Here is a 21,885-nt window from a genome sequence, read left to right as displayed (position 1 = left end):
TTTCCTGAAAAGAAAAGCAAGAAAAATGTAAATACTGAAAGTGTTTTAGATTTCAAAGAAATCCCATGGAATGTTTGCAAGAATACAGTCCAGATTATATGAAGTTATTCAATTCATGGCATTCTTGGAAAGGTAAATGCCAAAATAGCCAGTCTGTGGTCAGTAGATACCAGCATTCATTTCACGACTTGAAAGCTGGTTAGAATAGGAATGGCTTCAGAAAATGGATCAAAGAACTCTAAAGATCATCTACTACAACTGACATCACCCCATTCTACGTACTGAAAGTACTGCTTGTGGCTTTGTCCTGAAACACCTCTCCGCTTTATATCCATTAGTGATACTATAACCCTCAGAAGATGAGTCAACTAATGTAATATGCACATTCTACAAGTTACCTCTACACTGAAATCCTACACACCGAATAAGATTATGGAGCTCAAGTTTCTCCTCGGCTGTTGGCAATCAATGTGTCTATGTGTGCATGCTGCTGTTCCCGTTCAGCCCTGGCAAGGTAATACATACTGTTAACAGCACTATCTTCCCACATGAGATCTCAAGTTAAACGGAGCCTCTAGAGAGTGAGATGAGAATGACGACATTCCTGGCCTAATCTGTCTCAGGAGAAGCAGGAGAAGAACAAACAAGGCTAAATAAAAAGTCTTTTGGTATGTCAGAAACAGAGCCCTCAATAGCATTCTTGTGTTTACTTCAATTACCATTGTATGAACATATTACATATGGACATATTAATGAACGAACAGACATACTGATTTTTAAAATGTACACACCGATTTGGACATCCAGGTATAAAATGTTTATCTGTTCTGAATGGTAGATGAAGGCCTGGATGAACAAAAGGTTTTATTAAAATATTTGGTAGGGTAAAGTCGATACAGTGTAGGGGGATAATATACTACAATCAGCATCATAGATTTTCAGCGCACTGTACAAGAAACCACAAAAAGCAATAAACCAAATATTACCTTCTATGAGGTAATAATTCCTTGCATGCCATTTAAAAATATCACCCCCCCCACAAAAAAGAAAAATAATCCACACTTCTTACAATACTCTTGCTTTTACTAAAACACTATTTGAAGCATGACAGTTATCTCCTCCAACTGCAACTTCTGTGGCAACACCCTGTGTGTTCACAACAACAGTCATTCTCTTCAAGTTTTCATATCTTTTCTGGCGCTCTGCCACAGCTGTGCAGGCGTTGATAACATCGTCACTCTCAAAGTCTTCATAGTCTCGCTGCAGTTCAGGGGCTTCGTCAATGAGCCGCCGAGCCTCATCTTCCTCTGCGGCCTTCCGCTGGGCAGTGCACTTCTGATCCTGAAGGCGCAATGCCCAGCTCAGGTCCTCCTCCCACAGAGTGCGCTCCAGTGGGTTCAAGTGCACTGCCACCTGGAAGGACCGCACAGCCTAGAATGGACATAACCACATACAATATAGACATGTGCTCAAAACCATCCCAGCAGGAGGGTAAACTTAAAAGAAAATCCTTTTTTTTTTTTTTTTTTTTGTAAGAACAGTTTCCTAAACTTATTCCTAGCCTTACATTTATACTTCTGCTCATCCCACATACACAGATGTTTGTCAAACCATTTTATGTTCTGGACAGTATTCCTACTCTGTTTCTTAGGATGGAGAGATCAGTCTTGAAATCCTGCTTGATGACTGTGCAAAGTCAGTCACTTATGTCATCAGACTGTTACACAACATCTGGTGCTGTAAGAATGGCTCTTGGGGTTTGATAACCTCCAACACGTGCATATTTGCAGAGACTGTTTTAAGCCCTTACCATTCTGACATTGTTATCCTTCCTGGGATGACTTTTATTGGTCATAAAACCTTTGCTAGCATATGCTGTCTTTGCATTTCAGTTGTCATCTGTTTTTAAATACCAACACATGGTCTAAAGGTATTTGTAAAGGAATTCCGATTTTCTCCCAGATGGAGCTAGCCTGTCTCACTTTCATGCTTATTTGAGTAAAAGATTGATGCAAGATGAAACGGACAACAAACAAATGACACATTGTATGCAATCACAGAATAACAAGAATTGCATAGAACAGCTTTTCACAATCATGCAGTTTTTAAAAAAAATCTTATTAAATATTATAATTAAATATCTACATAATATTTTTAAAGTATTATACACCGTTTCATGAACCACAGCAATGTTTATATTAAACAGCTATGATTTTAACCTTTCTAATGATTCAGCCTTTGTTGACAGCTGCAGAAACATTTACGGCCAAGATGGCAGCCATGAGGTCTGGCATGAGGCCTGTCCTGGCACCTGCTCTGCTGCTCTCTATTGTCTGTGATGTCTGTCAGAAAAGTATCAGGTCTATGGAAATAAAGCCATGATGAGTTGTTGTACATCAGGAAGACTAACTACACTTGGAGATTTGGGACTATCTGCCAACATTCCAGAGGTTACACCTAGCACAGGGAGAACTAGATTGCTCTCCAGGTTCAGAAGACTGATCTTATCTAGTGTGTAAACCCTCAAGAATCAAATGGATAAGCTCTTGCTTTAATAACATAAAAAACCAAAAGAACAGAGACTATGCAGATTGCTCAGGCTTCAGTTTATGGCTCCTTCAATGAATTCCTGATAAGGCAGTAGCCTCCCTAGTTACCACTCAACAATTCTTCATTGCTACTAATCTCAGGAAATTAAAGCATCAGTTTGAAATGCAGTGCATGTTACTTCTGAGAAAACTTGCTTCAGTTGTATTAGTTGGTGTATTCGATCCACCAGGATCCAACACTAATAAACCTGTGCCTCAAACTCCCCAACTACAAGCATAAAGTCACTTTCCATAGCAGAGAAAATAAAGCATTGGATCACTGCTACATCTCAATTCTGCATGTTTGCTGTGCATTCCTGAGGGGTTCACTGGGTAAGTCTGACAATGCTGTATTACTCCTCATCCCAAAATACAGACAAAAGTTTACTTCCATCAAGAAAACATTCAAATCTGTCAGGTCCTAGTCCACTGATGCTACTGAAATGCTTCATGAGTGCTTCAAATGCACGTAACTGGAATATATTTAGCAGCGCTTATGACTGCTTCAAACTCACTGATACAGTGATGTCATATACATCAAGCTCTGCAAGGAAATGTGCACCCCTATCAAAACAGTGACATTCCATGTCTGAAAAACCCTGGTTCTCCAAAGAATTTCACATCCTACACAGAAAAGTAATGACCACACAAAAAGGAGACAGGGATCAATACAAAGCAGCCAAATACAAGTTGCATGCTGCAATAAGAAAAGTCCAACTATGCAACAACACTGGAACAACAATTCTGACCCAGAAACTCCACATCAACATGGAAGAATCTTAAGCAAATGACAAATTATAAAATTAAAAAAACAAAATTCCTTGTCCCTTCCAAATAATATCTTTAACCTCACAGATTAAGTAAATGACTTCTATGAAAGGTTTGTTGTTTCTCCTCCTCTCAAACATTAAATCACCCATGGTTCCATCTTGGACCCTCTTATACCCGTTATATCCCCCCTCTCGGTTCCATTTTCCAGACATATAATCTCTTATACTGCATTTATGCAGACGATACATGACTATCCCTACCAGTAAAACCTAGTTATGACAGCACACCAAGTGCCATCTTTAACTCATAAATGTAAAACATTGGGTGTCAATTTTTTCAGTTAAATGAAGAAAAAAAACTTTTTTGGATCTCCAGACTCTACAAACAGTGTAAAGGACAAGATAGGACCTCTGCCTACAAATTTTCGAATTCAACTTAGTGCATTGAAATTTAAGAAAGTAACACTTAAGAAAATATGCTTCTTCCAACTACAGACCATAGCTAAATTAAAATCCTTCATCTCCACTAAAGACCATGAAACAGCCTTACGCAGTCCCATCCATCTCATCTATATTTAGTACAGTCATGTTCCTCACTGTAAGATTTTATTTTCCCCTATACTTGTTTCACTTCACTTATTACCTGCAAAATTAACTGATATTCATGGCTTTCATTTTTAAAGCTCTTTGTTTTTAATTGTTTCTAATACTCATGTCACCTGAGTACAATGTTGTTTTGAATTAAAGGTTTTAGTACCTTTGCTTTTTCCTTGCATATGATTTGAATGAATGCATTTAATAACTATGCATTGCAAATATAAATTGTCTCAGTCCATAATCATTCTATACACATTTAAATAAAGACCATCCTAAAACTATTTGGCCTTAAAATCTGTCATGTTGGAGAGGTCAAACCAAGCTTTAGAGCAGCACATAGCATCTTTTAGTTGTCTGTAATTCTTAGACACCATATTAGAAACCTATAATCATTTTTTGATTATACGGATCTGGAGATCTTATCCTAGATCTGCACTCTGACACACGCGCACGCGCACGCACACACGCGCGCGCGCACACACGCACGCACACGCACGCACGCACACACGCACACGCACACGCGCACACACACGCGCACACACACGCGCACACACACGCGCACACACACACGCACACACACACGCACACACGCACGCACACACGCACACACGCACACGCACACGCACACACGCACGCGCACGCGCACACGCGCACGCGCACACACACGATATGTGGGACCAGATAAGCATCCCAGTATATGCTGAGTGATGTGGAAGTGTGGATAAAACATATGTGAACAAGTCAAATTATCCCCTGAAATTTTACTAATGGTCAGTTAAAAAAAAGCTGTATTATGAAGCTTTATAATGAGAGCTTTTCACACATTCCATCAATAGCACTAAACAAAATGTAGAAAACATTTCTAAAATAACCTGCTCTCTACCAGTTAACCTCACTTCACCATACATTTCTCAAATGAGCAAACACTGTGCTGACAGAAAAGTAAGCCGTTTACTCAGCTGGGCTCATGGTTTGTCTTGTAAAAGGGAGGTTTCAAGTTTACTCTAAAGAGCTCAATCACGTTTACAGATGGAGAGCCAGAGACTTTCTAAAGTACAGGCAGAAGTGTTTCATGCATGTCACCTGTATAAATCATGTAGAAATGTTCAAAGTGGCCAGTACACTTTGCATTCAACAGAAGATGGATTAAGATCTTGTATAGAAACACTAGATTAGGTATCACATCTTGAGAGTCATGAGAAATAATTCATAATAAACCACAATAGGTTTACCAGAAAACATAAACGTCATTTTCACTGACATGATGGTTTAACTCTTACTTAAATCAATGAAAGGCTAGGGAGCAGGGCTTCTTTCTTTTCTGGATAAGTAGCCGGATATTTAGCCAAGTATCAGGTATCTCACTAAGGAAAACCAAAGAGTGTGCAGAAAATGACGTGCCCAGGACTTTAAACTTACACCCCCCCCCCCCCAAACTAGGCACCCCTAATATCAACTATGAGTCTCTGCCCCATTTTTACAGTGTTACTGGTTAGGTTTAACAGACATGTACTCACACGCAGTTGGTGGTAACTGAGTCATTCAAAAGTTTTAATGCTGGGTGGTTCATGAACTAAAAAAAAAAAAAAGTTGAGTAATAAAGATTAGTTTAGTTTTTGTTGTGTGCTACGGGTTCCCTAAAAAACTAATCAGCAGAATTAAAACAAAATTTGGTTTGGAAAAACATCAAGTCATTAAGTTTATATATTCTGATAGATTCCCAATATTAACACTTTCTCTACAAAGGTTCTGCTGCACAAGTTTGGACATGACTGTTAATATTAGCATTGCTATTTCATTGCCATTTTCTTCCATTAATACTGCTGCCAGTGAACTAAAGTACTGCAGCAGTACATTTAAGAAAGAAAGGGGGGAAAAAAGAGGAACCGCAAATAGGCAGACACATAAAACATTTCGACTTGACTTGACACGCTGACTTCAAAATTGAACACCTAACAGAGCTTCAGGGGAGGGAGATGGAATGCTTTTCTGTTTGTGCATGTACAACACTTCAACCATGCAACTCTTGGCATTAGCATGCCTTAAAACTTGAGTATTGGTGGAGGTGAGTGGGGTGTCGACATGCATGTCTGCACAAACACAAAATACACCCATGTATCATTATAAAAATGTACCCTGCACATCCTGGAGTTTAAAGATTAGCACATGTTCAAATGTTCAATATGTAAATGTTCAAAATGTTTCTATATGCAGAAACAAGTGAATACAAACCCCACAATCCAAGTATTTAAGGGAAGCTTCACCATTACATCTACATATGAAAATGCACAACAAGCAAATTAACTATTAACTTCAGACAGTTATACCAAAGACTATGATTAAATCTAAATGTTTAAGGTTTACACACACACACACACACACACACACACACACACACACACACACACACACACACACACACACACACACACACACACACACACACACACACACACACACACACACACACACACACACACACTTCTTGAGGATACGAATACTTACCAGCTCCACCTCACCAAGGCTTAGCTGGGCACGGCCCAAAGTCTGCCATGCCTCCCACCAGTTCGGGCGGAGTCTGACTGCAGTTTCTGCTGCCTGCACTGCAGGGAATACCTCCTGAAGAATTGTCAGCACCTACAAGTTTACAGGCCAGAATTCAAAGACTAGAACAAAGAACAAAACTGTCTATAAAGAATTTCTTTGAGTAGAGTTTACACATGGTCACAACTGAAACTTCCTCAGTTAAGTCCTTCAGTGGTCAGCTGTATTTAGAATTGCAACATTCTTTTTGTGTCATGTAACAAATTGTTTTAGAATCACACATAGGGAACACTACACTGTTGGGCAATGATGCACATATTAAATGAAAGGAATGACTATGCAAGTCATCTAGGTTTAAACAGAAAGACAAAACTGTTAATTTAAAAGCAGTACTTTAGAAAAATGAGCTTTACTGCCCTCAGGCTTTTAATTGTTCATTAGCTATTGATTAGTTAGAGCAAATATTGCAACAATCTGTCAGAACTCTATTTTTCACATCTTGCTGAGCTCATATTCCTTTATTTCTAGTAGTACCATTTCCCCAGGTTAGCCCCATGAAGCCTGCTCTTTTGCAGAGGTTTATTTTCTCCCCATAAGCAGCCAAAACAAGACACTAATATCAGAACCAGTATGACTATTACTTCCGTACACTGAGACTTAAACTCTCCCACATCGGCTCCCTCAATGGATGGATGGTTGGTTTACTGAATTTCTTGGAATGCAGATTCATTATATCAAACATGTCCAACTGGACAAAATCACCAGACAATACATACCTTTTGCTTAGGAAAATATCAAGCTTGTCAAGAAAAATAGCAGTAATGCATAAAAAGGATTAACTGAATTATATGCCTGAATTACATGTGTTTTGGAATTTGCAAATAAACCTCTGAAGCTTGTCAAGTTTCCTTGACAATTCTCAGTACCATGCAGTTCATTGCCCTCACCTGTAAAGACTTGAACAGCACTAAAATCAGTTCCATCACTGACAGGGAGGCAATTTCATTTTTTCAATACTATCCTAACCAAAATAAATTCAAATGTTAATACCTGAAGTTATAAAATTATACATGAATTACAATGAAATATCTTTAAAAATGTTGCTTTTAATCCCTATTCCAGTACTTCCTGGGAGCAATCCAGACTACTGTGGTTACAATTCAGCTGAATAGACTCATATGGGGCTGTCCTTACAAACTTTGTTCTGGGAATCTGGGATCAAGAGCCTTTCCTGAAAATGTTTTAACTTACTGATAAGATCATAGATGGCAAAATGAGAGCAATACATGAAGTAAATCAGCATGCATTTACCATACCAAAAGCATAAAAAAAAAAAAAAAAAAAAAAAAAAAAAAAAAAAAAAGTCGCCACAGCATGCCTCACATGCCATTCACATGTGATCTGTCAGCAGAAGAAAGAAAACATGAAAGTGAAAGAGAGAAAATAGAAATAATAGAAAAATAGAAGGTAGACAGGTAAAGGACAGAGGTAGACAGATGATCTTTTCTCTCTGCACCTCTGATGGGTGTGCACTGGCTGTCTCTTTGATGCATTTGCTGTTAATGACCAACAGATGTAATAAAAACAAAACATACAAATAAACTGATTTGGTGACTGATGCACAGTATCCATAGTAAATCAAACCAGTATCAACCTTAGGCATATACTTGTTACCAACTATATTGCTCCTGCTGCAAAGATGTACATCCCAGTACATTTATATTTATGGCATTTAGCCAACACTTATCCTAAGCAACTTACAATTATGACTGAATACAACTTGAGCAAATGAGGGTTAAGGGTCTTGCTCAGGGGCAAGTGGCAACCTGGCTTCAACTGGCAACCTTCAGATTACAACTATCTTAACCACTGAGCTACCACTGCGCCAGTAATTTAACAAGTGTTTTAATAGCATTGCCAAACGCTTAGCATATCCAGGGATAGTGGGCTAATCATTTTGGCAGAGAAAAAGTAAGCAGGGGTGAGAGTATGAGAGAGAGAGAGAGAGAGAGAGAGAGAGAGAGAGAGAGAGAGAGAGAGAGAGAGAGCGAGCGAGAGAGAGAGAGAGAGAGCGAGCGAGAGAGAGAGAGAGAGAGAGAGGGAGGGAGAGAGTTAGTTTACTGGAAGCCACAAAGGGAGTGACAGCATATGAAGACAGACAGAGAGCATGCTTATAGCTGTTCTGGAAGAAAGCAAGAGAATGAGCTTAGCTAGAATGAATGAATGAATGAAGTTAAATGTATATAGCACCTTTAAACGAAGCCAAGGACACTTAGATGTGTCCTACCAAATCAGCATTTACACAGAGAATTATTCATAAAATCAAGCCTAGCTGATCATACTTCATATTAAAGGGTTGTAAGTATTTAGAATGTAGTCAAACCTGTGACTTCATTTCATAAAGGGTGGCCTCTTCTGCATTCATCTGAATTGCTTCATCCCATTTCTTGATCGCCTCCCAATGTCTGAGGGAAACCCACAAAAACAGGTTTTATATACTGCCGAACATTTACAAGAAAGACACAGACACAGATTCCTTCTTTTATACTCAAACATGCTAACACATGAAAAGGGATCTTTGCTTACATAAAAGCACTAAGCCTCTGTTAAGGTCACCTGTTACAAATGTTACTTAATATCACCACACAACCTTAAATCAATTACAAACCAACATTTTATACACCACTTGATGGTAGGTATGTGTCAATATGAAATTCAGATTATGTTCTGAACCTAATACTCACAATAAAGATATACTACATTGCAGTGTACATGTAAATGACAAAACGCAGTAGCAACTTTGTTCTGAAATTATCTTTATTTTTAAAGTAGTGATAGATGTGCATTTTGTATGCAACAATGTCTATTTAATGTATACTCAACATTGTATAAATGTACATGCCAAATGAATAATGGAGTTCAAGTAAACTCCATTAATCATCTGAAAACAGTACCTGTTAATGCAGGTAGAGCAAGATGCTAGCAATGCTAAGGTAATGGGTTCGAAACCCAAGGAGCATGCATAGGGCTCCATTTTTGTGGACAAAATGCAGAAATAAGCCAAAGGCACATATGGTCATGGTAGAAATGTTGTTTACCATGTTATTGACTGGCACATACACACTAATCCTTTACAAAGTGGTTCATTTAGAAAGAAAGGTTGGTTTGACTGGATACATGACCCACAGCGGTTAGGTGTACCACTGCAATATCCAATCAAGTTAATCCCTCTCATTCCATCTGAAAGCTGAATGTGAGCCAGCGACACAGTGACAATGATGGCAGCAAACATGGAGGAACGGCAGCACAAACAAAAATTCACAGATGAAACAACCATACTTTTGAGAGAAGTACAGGGTTGCCAAACTAACATATGGCACTATGACAATAATAATAATAATAATAATAATAAAATTCTTCTTCTTATTATTATTATTATTATTTTCACTATGATGAGGATAAAATTATATTTACACAATTGCAATAGGAAATTATTTAAATATTATACAATTTAAATAATTTGTCTTGTCAAATTGATTATTTCTGATAGCCCATCTAGCAGGGTGGTGTTATACTTTGGTAGACCAATTTGAAAACTTGACTGCCACAGGACATCAGGCTAGAGATTGTGTGATCCCTGGTCTGGGGCCGTTAATGCGACAAAGCATACAAAGACATTTTGGACAGGCATATGCTTTGAACATAATAACGACTGGGGAAGAGCTTCCTGTCCTCACATGACTGTGCCCATGTGCACAAAGTGAGGTCAATAAAGACATGGATTGACGACTTCGATGTGGAGGAACTCCAGAAGGCATGCGCAGTGCACTGACCTTAACCCCACTGAACATGTTTAGGATGATTTGGCATGTCAACTGCAAGCCAGGTCTTTTCATCCAACACAAGCGCCTGACTTCACAAATGCTCTTTTGACTGAATGGGCAAAAGGTTCTCACAGACACACTCAAATATTGTGGAAAAAAAACAAAAACAAGACGACTTCTCTGCATAATGCATCCTGGTACTGTCTCTTCTCAGACTAGGTGCTTTTAGACGTGGACATCAGCATGGGCAAGCTGCAATGCAATATGTCCTGAAACCTTTCCATCATAGCCAGCATTAACTTTTTCAGCAGTCTGCGCTATAGCATCTCTTCTGTGGGATTGGACCAGACAAGCTAATCTTTGCTCCTCATACACAGTGAGCCTTGGGCACCCATGACCCTGTTTTCAATTTACCAGTTGTCCTTCATTGGATCACTTTTGGTAGGTCCTAACCACTTCAAAATGGGAACCAGTCTGTCAGGGTTTCCCCTCCTCTGATATTGTGGTTTCCACTCCAACTAGCTCCATGCACTCTTTTGTGGTCTGTGCTCATTAACACCTTCATTTCTAGTTATGTGCGTCTCCACACATCCATGATCCCACCTGTATCTTGTTTTTGGATGACTGTGTATTTATAACTTGTGTTTTCCATTGTAGGTGTCAATTATTGTTTATCTCTTAGAATTGGCATTTCATGCATGTCTGTTCAGTGTCCGTTGTAATACTAAAGTTCTATAGTGATTTGTTTTCTCCATTACTGGATACTTTTTTTTCTAGCTTGTTCTTTTAAATAAATATATCAACTTGCAACCAAGTCCTGCTCTCCTCTCAATATTACAACCAGTCATTTGGCTATCACAATTTGGCCCGTGTCAAATAGGGAAACTGATTTTTCCTTTTTCTAACATTAACTTCAAGTAGTGACTTCACTTGCTGCCTAATATATCACATCCCATGACAGATGCCACTGTAACTAGATAAACAAACGTTATTCACGTCAGCGGTCAGTGGTTTTATTGTTGCGAATGATCAGTAAAGATTATATATTACACACACAGATTTGAGTGGATATACCATTAAAAGCATGCAGAAAGTTTTGAATTCACAGGGTGTACAATGAAGCAGGTTCAAAAGGTGTTTGTGCCTTGGGTTTAATTCAGGTGTAATGCTATCACTCTTACACTTCTTATACACCCAATCTGCACTAAAACAAATGTTTAAAAAAAAAAAAAAAAAAAAAAAAAAAAAAAAAAGTGTTCTTAAGAAGCCAATTCTGAGAAAATATGCATATGAACAAAAAATTCTATTGCTGTTTTATTTGCCATTTTATGTGTATATACACCAATAGCAAACAAAACAGCATGATGAAAAGGCACGTAAAAGCATGATGCACATCCCAATACTGTCCCAATTTACTTTCAAATTACAGCAGCAACAGCTGCTATGATAATTTCATATCTGATTCAAGTCATATTTATATACTTGTGTGACAATTTCAACAATGTAAAACTTGGGAAAATATTTTGATTTGAGTAATACTCCTTACTTTGGAAACTGGTATAGCTGTGCTACACAAAAGTATCCTGCTTTCAAGGATGCCTTCATTCCAAGGGTAGAGAACAATGCCAAAGGAATTGGCCAAGATCTGAATGAGGACACCTACATAAGTCAGCAGGTCCAATATACATGGACTAATAACAAGTGAAATTAATTTCTTCAGTTTGAAGTAAGCATCTCTCATCATCTCACTCTCTTAAAACACCAACTACAGTAATACACAGAATGTGCACGCACGCACACACACACACCTTTATTTCTTCTGGCAACAGTCAGAAATCTAGATTTTGTTCTGAAACATTGTTAGGCTTTGAGCCACCATCATCACTACTCTCCAGATCCACATCATTTCCTCATTACAATTAACTTATGCACCTTAAAACCAAATTACACTTCGTCAATGGCAACAAGCTTCTTTCCGAGACACTCAGTATTCAGTAATACACAAATATTGCCCAAGAGCACTTTAGGGTGAGCAACCTATTTTTGCATTTGGTATAACAGACTGGAAGGTATGGAGATAACATATGCATATGACCTCTGAGTCATATTAGCCGAAATGTAAAAATCAAATTTGGTTGAGACAAGCTTAAAAATCAACAAAAGTTAAAGAGTACTTTTCTAATTTATGTGCAGGTGGAGAGAAGAGAAGTGACTGAAACTCTGCCAAATGTCAGTTACTGGAAACCCAACTCTCCGTCTTACACTAATTGCAATTTGCTCCTGTGGAACCAATTTATGCATACATGATCATGTGATATTCTGGTGACTCAGTCAGTAGCGTCTTTTCCTGCATGCTGTGGATGTAATAATACGCAAGTGAAACCGTGGAAAAAGCAAACCTAATCTCTACGATCTTTACAACACAGCTTCAACAGGATACAGTAGCGAACAAACAAACTGTGGTATCATATATGGACATAGTCATAAATTCATGGAAGCAGCCTAGAGCACAATATTGGTTACAGTTTAGCCATTCTATTTGCAAATAAGGTTCACATTTTTGCTGACTGGTGTGTGTGTGTGTGTGTGTGTGTGTGTGTGTGTGTGTGTGAGAGAGAGAGAGACCTCTCTTGCTAACTACACTTGGGGGATTTTCACACTTGTTCCAAATACTCGAGTCTGCACCCAGGACAGATTGTAAGCTTGTTTGAGGGAGGAGCTCTTTTTCACTGGTTTGCTTTGACGCACAAGAACTCTATCTGAACAGTAGATTGGTTTCACAAGTCCACACTTCACTTTTCTGTGTGCAGGCTCATAAAGTGGTAGGAAAAAGCATCAGTTTGCTGCTTTTTAACATTTTGTCTGGATACAAACAATCACTGTGCAAGGAGGGCATATACAGTTTTTAATTTTTTCCAGTAAAATATACTCTACAGTGCTATGCAAAAAAAAAAAAAAAAGTTAGGTACCTGAGAAAAACTTTCTGAATCCATTTTCTGGATAGTAAGCATTTATTTACTCAGAAAATACATGAAACTTGAAAAGGAAAGTAACAAAAGTTGAAGCAGTCACATTACAAAATTAACCAATCATGCAGCCCCACACGGTGCCAGGAGCAGATAGCTTCCACACTTGCTGTGGACCACAATAGAGCTTGCACCCCAGTCCAGCGTTTTCAGAAGGACCAGAGATCGGTATCCTGAACCACTCGGTACCCTGAAAATTGCTTTCACACTTGAGCAAACGTATCGAACTTGCGGAGCAAGCGGACTTGTGTCCAGAAAATATTCTAGTCTGAAAATGTCCTTAAGTGACTATAAGTAGGTGATTAGACAAAAGGTGTCATTTTTCTTCTGACCTCTCATGAAGATATAAAGGGCCATTTTCCCTTCTGTCTATTTCTGTAACATCCTCACACCTTTAGCATGACAAAGATTCTGCAAAAGGGGCACTAAAAGCACTAAACAAGGGCTGGTGAACAGCATAAAGTAGTAATTCACATCAGTGTCTATAGGCCTCATGAAAGAACAACTTGTACAAACAGATTAATTCTTAAATTGCTTATATGAGGAGTTAAGAGTGCTAATCTAATTACTAATTTAGTACCGATATACAATGTAGACATAGAGAACAGTCATACTATCCGAGTCTGATGCCACCTTGGACCATTCCCTCATTTCATTTGAACTACATATGAGCCACAATACAGTAACCTCACCTTGCTACCACACTAGACACACAATCATGTCAGCCACTGCATCTAGATTTATTGTGGCTCTCCCAGACTTGTCATCATTTGTGACCGAGATATCCCCAAACCCCGCGTAACTTGATCAAATGACCGAATGCTTAGAATGAGTATTTCGCTGTACACTCAATGAGGTTGTGCCACTTAGGAATAAAAAAAAAATTAAAAATGACAAAATTAGTACCATGGTATTATGATCACATTCACAGTTTAAAAAAAGAACAGTTGAAAGAATGTAAACGTTGCCACACTAAACTGTGGACTAAACTGTGTTCCAGCTCGCGTGGAAGGAAAAATTATTCTAGATTTCTATTTAGTACAACTGCACATCTAACTAGGGTAAAACTGACTTCAAAGCTCAGATCACATAGTAGTAATGAGTTCATGATTTTTTTTTTCCCCAATGAGAAAATTAAGCACATTAAAGATTAATGTGACACTGGGCAGCTAACTGGAGATCAGAACAACCAAGCCAAAAAAGACTCTAGAATCCTTTACACCCATCCAAGAGCCTGAAGTTATATCTCTGATCTAACACTCAAAATCTTCCACTTGCTTACTATATTCACTGCCCACACTCTTTATTAAGGAAATCCTACCGGAAGTAATTGAACCTTTACTAAATTTAATAAAAACTCTTCCTTGAATATTGGCTACATACCTAAATCATTCAAAATAGCAGTAAGCAGATGACTTATCAGAAAATCTAACCTCAAACCATGTCAGCTGTCAAATTACAGGCCAATCTCAAACCTTCCATTAATTTCCAAGATCCCAGAAAAAGCTGTAACACTACAGCTAAGCTCATACATGAATCAGAACCAGATACATGAAGTCTTTTAGTCAGAGTTTATGCCTCATCATAGTAGAGACAGCACTAATTAATTAAAGTAGTTAATGACCTGTTGTTGGCTTCTGACTGCTGTTATGCCTCTTTGCCTTATATTGGTTGATCTCAGTGCAGCATTAGACACCACAGACCACAATATTTTACTAGATAGACTCGAAAACGTTGGGATTGGGGACTAGCCCTTTCCTGGTTTAAATCTTATCTAGCCGATTGCTATCAGTTTGTTAACATACATGGAGACTTTTCAGCATAAACATGGTTAGCCATGTGTCCCACAAGGATCCATTCTAGAGCCTCTACTTTTTTCTTTATATATGCTACCTCTACATGGCATTATACATAAACACTGTGCTAAACTTCACTGCTACACTGATAACAGTTATATGTCTCAACCAAACCAGAGGACAAATCATCTTACTATGATTGAGGAAGGCATAAAGAACTTCACACACTGACTGTTGATAAACATTCTCTCACTTAATCCTGACAAAACAGAAGTGCTTCTATTAGGCCCACAGAGTTAGGACTTTGCTTTTTAATTACATAATAAACCTCAATGGTCTCCCAATCTCACCTTCATTAACAGTTAAAACAAGGTCCAGCTAGTTCAAAACAACAGCCAGAGTATTTACTAGAAATAGTTTACTAGAAAAGTTTGATCACATTACTCCTATCTTAGCTATATGCATATTGATTATAAAATATTTCTAAATGACCTACAAAGCACCAAACGGTCTTGCTCCACAGTACCTTTACAAACTCCTAGTGCATCATGACCTGCCACGTCTGCTTAGATCAAAAGGTGCAGGCTCTTTACTAGAACCAAGAATAAAAATCTATTGCAAGGGGTAAAGCCTTTTCCTATAAAATCTCCCACATTATGAAATAAACATCCTGTAAATGTTTGAGACTCAGACACAGTCTCAATATTTAAAGCTAGGCTGAAAACATATTTGTATTAAATACTTCCCATTTTAGGTAAAGGTGTGGATCAGGGGAATTGAGAGATAGGGTAAACTGGGATGTGATGATGCTGTCACTTCACCTCTCTTTTGTCCTCAAGTTTGACAGAGCGGAATAGTGCTGATGTTCCAGGGAGCCCTCATGCCCGTGTTTCCTTCTGGCTCTATCTTTTTTGCTGTTATGCCATACCAACTAATAAAATAAGTAATTCCAACAATTTATCTAGTAAATTGTTACAGATTGATACAGTTTTTAAGACTAAGAATACAATACAAGAACGTATATAGAACAAAACACTTCCCGTACAGGTTTGGATTCTGTTAATCACATGTATTCCCTCATCCCCAATTCCATCTTTCCAGGAAATCTGAGCCATTCTCTGGCTCTTTCAAACCAGTTGCGGGCTGTGACTTAATTGCTTTTGTTCAACATGTGCTCTGATTCAACAGAGCCAGTGTTTATGGGGGCTGCTTGATATATGATACCGTGCTTATACTGAGGGCAAGACTCACTGTCCACTTTGATTTCTTTTAGGTAATCCTAAAAGACACTAGAAATGACAGTTTTAGTGTGCTTGATGGCATACGGATAGCTTTTCCAATTTAGGCACAGACAATAGAAATACTAATAGAAGAGCATAAAACCAGTATATTAAATGTATGCATCCCTGACATCAAATATAAAATGATGCAACATATACATAAACAAATATACATGTGTGTACTGGTTTCATGTCTTACCGCCTAATATAAGATTTGCACTGTCCATAATTGTAGATGTTTGGCAGGATTTCTACTGTCCCACCTACCAGTGGGCAGTGGTAGCTCAGTGGTTAAGCTACTTTACTAGTAATCAGAAGGTTGCCAGTACAAGCTCCACCACTGCCAGTTTGCCACTGTTGACCCTTAACCCTCAGTCACTCAAGCTGCATCTTACTCAGAACTGTAAGTCGCTTTGAATAAAAGCGTCAGCCTGGTACATTTTTAGGGTATTTATGTTCACTAGGGGATAATCTCAACATTCTTCAAGAGTATGTGAGTTTTTTAAATGCCATTTTACACTACAAATAAAGTGTACTTATTCCTAAAACCAGCACAAACACCAAACACCAACTACATGCTCTAAACCTACTCTCTCTGTCCAGTATAAGAACAACAGCACCATCTTTTGACTACCTACGGTAAATCACCACATTACCTAAAGAATCTGCTCAGGCCAGATCCACCATGAACCAGTTAGTTCAAACACTTTAAACTGTTTTTTATGTAGTAGGTAAAGCCATGGCATGGGGATAAGTAATGACAGATAAGAAGCCACGAGGGATGAATGCAACCTGTGTTTTCTTAGTTTAATTTTATATCCTAAACCTGATTACCAAAACAGATTTGACTTTGCAGTTTTCCCCTCCATCACAAGGTCTTCAGGATGTGCGCTCATGCACCCCCCCCCTCCCTTTCCAGGAAAGTCTTTAGTGGTATTAAACTTATGCCAAATAAAAAAACCTGATATTGTCATCGCTACATGAATATGGCATCCTACTGGAATACATTTTAAAAATATGGGGACCTTTAAATTTTTCCAGAGCTGTTCGTTTACTTGTTCACTGATGGACTCACGCAAAACAACCTCAATATATGCAATTTTTATTGAAAACTGAACTAGGTCTATATGTCACAACAATTCAAATTAAATTTAAAATGTACATGAAAATGTAACTTCCATGTAAAAAAAACCAAACAAACAAACCCCCCCCACCATCATGCTCACAAGTCAATGTGAATTATAGAAAAAAACAAAAAAACAAACAATCCCAGCCTCTGCCAGAGCAAGCTGCTGTACCTTACATAACTGAACCTCTATTGCCCATCCTCATATTTGTGTCCCCAAATAGCCAACAAATCAGCAAAATCACCAGCACACTGTTTTCTTGTTTGTTTGTTTCCAACTGCATAATACCCTTATTTCTTCACAGACATATCAAGGATTCCAACAACTACTGAGTGAGATTAGGAATGGCTTTCTTGTCAGAAAGATGCTAGAAACTAATGCTGTGGAAACACATTTATTCCAGGAACACAATAAACAAAGATGAACTGCTGAAGTGTTGCATGACCACCTGAAAATGTTAACCCAACCTAAATGTTCATAACTGAAACCAATCATCAAAAATAAAAAGAGTAAAAGTAGAAAACATGAGAATGGACCCAATTTAGTCCATGGGACCAGTACATTCAGAAAATAACCACAACTGCAGATTCAAAAGAAATTTAAACCGTACTTGAATATCTCAAGTACTAAGTTTTCACTAGATACATTCAACACGTACACCACATACTCCCATTAAGTACAGCTTTATTGTGGACAAATATCTGACCACACCACCACTGCTGAATAGTATTTTTGGGTGGCAACCCAGCAGTGATGCTCTCACATGTAAAAACACCAGCAGAGGTGAGAGGGGTAAATGGTGGCTGACAGTGTGAATGGAAACCTATGGGTTACAGTCCAAATGACAGTACAGTTACAGTGTAATTGTACATCTGTAAAATGCACATGCAAGTGTATCTACATTAGCCAGTGAAGTGCAATGTATGTGTTTATAATACAGCAGGTACTGCATGTATATCTGCCTAAAGGAGCATCTACTGTAGACAAATACACAAGAATATGCATGTGCATGCATGCACGTACACCCTTCAACACACCTACATGCATACATGCTCAAACACTTACCTTCCATTTTCAGCCAGTAGTACTCCCTCTTCCTTCAACCTCTTGCTCTTGGCTGTGCAGTCCTCTAACAACAACTCCCGCCTACGCTTGATCACGTGCAGCCAATCAACTCCCTCTATCTGACCATTATCCTCCACCTTTTCTGAGTCCATTTCAAACTGCTGCACTGCTGCCTTAGAAACCCTCTCGCCCACTTTTCTCTTCCAGCCAAATGAGGCCATTCTGTTAAAGATGACATCACGTATGTAACAGTGTATAACTGACTCCATATATATATATATACACACACACACACACACATATATACATACACACACACACACACACACACATATACATACATATACATATATACAGACATACAGACATATATACATACACATACACATACACCCACGTTCTCTCCATGGAACCTGATGTGACACTTTCTTACAAGCTCCATTTTCTTTGATTCTTGTAAAGGTGCTATTAAAATGAGTGTTGTGAAAAGTGCTATATAATTAAAATTTAACCGAAGTGAAAAGTCTTAGGCCACTCAAGAAATTATAACTACATGCGAGCAAAGTATCTATTTGCCCCTAAATACTAATACAATAAATCAGTAACGTAGGTAAACTTAATTTTTCTTACTATGAATGGAATGGTTCACATCTACCGAACAACAAGTAAGATCAATTTACAGGCGTTTCCAAGAACAATTCGCTAGCAATCTAATTAACGCACCAAAATGTTATGTGCACTGGAGCAGGGTAAACAACAGAAAGGGTGGTTTTGACTAACGGTTTAACGAAGCTACCATGTACTGTGAATCAGTGGCGCATGACGTAGCTATGATGCAAAAGGCTAAATTTATTAAATAAGACATGACGCTGAGGCAGATGACTAGCAATATAGCAAAATCCTTATGGTTCCACTAGCTAGGTACGTTCCTTGCTTTTTAAATCATTCAAAAGCTACATGCATTAAGCCAGATAACTTGGCTAGTGCTAACTAAAGATAGCTAACGTTGCCAGTTAGCTAGCCAGGTTCAACTGCGCACTTCTTGAGCTAAAACATTTAAACTATCCAGTTTATAGACCTTTTATAGAGGAATGGTGAGTAACAATCGAGATACAGCGAGTTATCTAACATTACGTTGTCATGCACTTTCTAAATTATTTATTCTTACAACAACAGTCAGCCTTTTACCACACAAATCTATGCTGATGCATTTCCATATGGTTAACCCTTGCCACAGCTCACACCCTGGCCTAGCTTGCTAGCTAACTATCTTAGCTGACTAAAGCTACCTGAGTGGCGCAGTTTAACACAGTTAAGGACACGCAAAATCGCAATATCAATCACAGACAAATAGGTTTACAAAATAAGTGGGTGTTTTTGGCTTGGCATGCCATCCACAAGAAAACATTTGTTACTCACGTTATACAGAGGGACCTAACGTCAGAAACGCCAGACTAGCACCGGAAATACTACAATATAAACAAACACTCTTAAAGGTACACAGCCAATGACAAATCTGTGATAAATTAATATGATAAGATTTGAGAATTTGTTCATTACGGAAACAAAGGGACGGAGAGTTCATCAGTAGTTAGCTTTAGCAATCATAACCCTCATAAAATTTTGTCTGTGAACGAACCGTTCTAGATGTTGCAAAACAAGCTACCGTGAAATAACATCAACTATTACATCTCTGGTGTCATGACAAAACAAATCTCAAGAATAACAACCTTTAATGTAATTTCAGCATTTTACTCAAAATTCAATATTAGGTCTCATTAAGGATTAATGTCATCTTAGGTAAAGATACTGATTGCTATGATTTGTTGTAACATAGCAAGAGTAGATTACAACGAATGATTGGTAGTATAAGCATTTAGCCAGATGACATGACTTTCCTTTAAAACCTGTTATAGTTTTTCACAGTTTTTGAATTCATTAACTAATGTAACAAATCAGAAAATCTTGTTCATTTTGGAAAACACTGACATTCCAACTGCACTTAATTTAAAGGCCACAGAAAGTGTAACATTAGTTGCTGGTTTATCTCACAGAAATCTTCATGTGTGATCTGAATAACTAGAATATTTACAATAATTGTATTTCTTCAGTTATAATTCTCATAATAGCACCTTAATACCCATTCTGAGATACTGGCTCATAGATATACATGTGCTTTTGAGGAAGATCAAATCACAGTATTATTGATGAAGCAAACAAATGTTGAGAACATGACCTCATTGAGCAAAATCACAAATACATTAAGGCAGAAGAGTGAACACAAAACATCACAAAAAAAAAGAAAAAATGAAACATGCACTGAAACATGACATGATATTACCTTAGCATTACACCACAACACAACATCGTTACCCAAAGTAAAAAAAAAATCATTTAAAAAATGCTGCATTTGAGGTTACTCACAACAGAAATGATCCTGGTGACTATGGACACTTCATAAATTATATTAAAGTGTCAAAACATAAGCAAAACAAGAAACTGAAGAAAGGTGAAGGAGATGGAGAGAGTCTGTTATCTCGAGCTATAAGATCAATGCCTTGATGCATACTCAGTAATTCAGGTAGAAGAAACCATGAAGGTTGACTTAGGCTATCTGGACACAAGTTTATTTATTTAGAAACATTTCATCACCCATCTAGGTGAATTCTTCAGCCTCAGCTAGTTGTAAAGACCCAAGACGATACCTGGGTTAAAATGAAATCTCAAGAAGTACATTTTACTGACCATATCAACTCAGTGGTAAGACGCATCAATTTTACCTGGGAGGACATGAAAAATGGCAGGTTAGCCTTTCTGTATTGTAAAATTATGACTGGAGAAGGGGGACGACTGAAAGCTGATATGCAACATACGCCAACACATACACACAGTATTTAAGGTTTGACTCTATCACCTACTAGAGCACAAACTGGGAGTCATCGGGGTGCTATTCCACCAAGCCAGCAGTGTCTCCACTGACACTGGGGAGGAAAACTAGGGAAGGAGAGAAAGCTCATATTAGGCAGGCCCTAGGCCAATGTGGTTCTCCAAACCAGGCATGAGTTGAAGCTGGGAAGATACCCAAACAGCTCTTCAGCAGTTTGAAGAGTGGAGAATGACATTGTTGAAACCAGTGGTGATGCCATATGTGGCAGGAGTAGTGTAACAATTGAGATGGATATTTTCCAAACACCACATATCTGTTGCTTTCAATCCCTAAATCACATTATGCCAAAAATTGGTCTACCCCAAGATTGTGTCCCCTGGC

General features: G+C 38.2%; 1 protein-coding gene across 2 annotated transcripts; it reads right to left on the bottom strand.

The window, feature by feature from the left end:
• Window positions 1-851: 851 nt before the first annotated feature.
• Window positions 852-20,142, bottom strand: ttc33 (tetratricopeptide repeat domain 33). 2 transcript variants are annotated; one of them, XM_027007952.3, is made up of 5 exons: window positions 20,037-20,142; window positions 18,618-18,839; window positions 8,883-8,964; window positions 6,461-6,592; window positions 852-1,431 (listed from the first exon to the last, which is right to left on the bottom strand). In XM_027007952.3, exons 2-5 carry the CDS (start codon window positions 18,836-18,838, stop codon window positions 1,066-1,068), a joined length of 801 nt encoding a protein of 266 aa, XP_026863753.1. In that variant the 5' UTR covers window position 18,839; window positions 20,037-20,142; the 3' UTR covers window positions 852-1,065. The 2 variants fall into 2 exon arrangements, with proteins under 2 accessions (XP_026863753.1, XP_026863752.1); XM_027007951.3 differs by lacking the exon at window positions 20,037-20,142 and adding an exon at window positions 19,015-19,944.
• Window positions 20,143-21,885: the final 1,743 nt, after the last annotated feature.

Source organism: Electrophorus electricus, chromosome 1 (assembly GCF_041902795.1).
Source record: "Electrophorus electricus isolate QZ-2024a chromosome 1, ASM4190279v1, whole genome shotgun sequence".
Taxonomy (NCBI): Eukaryota; Metazoa; Chordata; class Actinopteri; order Gymnotiformes; family Gymnotidae; genus Electrophorus; species Electrophorus electricus.
The sequence above is the reverse complement of the archived record's forward strand: the minus strand, read 5'-3'. Positions and strand labels throughout refer to the sequence as shown.

Coding starts and splice junctions, on each gene's coding strand:
- ttc33 (XM_027007951.3), bottom strand. Junction 8,965..18,617: donor CTACTGGCTGAAAATGGAAG/GTAAGTGTTTGA, acceptor GGTTTCCCTCAG/ACATTGGGAGGCGATCAAGA. Junction 1,432..6,460: donor GCCTTGGTGAGGTGGAGCTG/GTAAGTATTCGT, acceptor TGTCCATTCTAG/GCTGTGCGGTCCTTCCAGGT.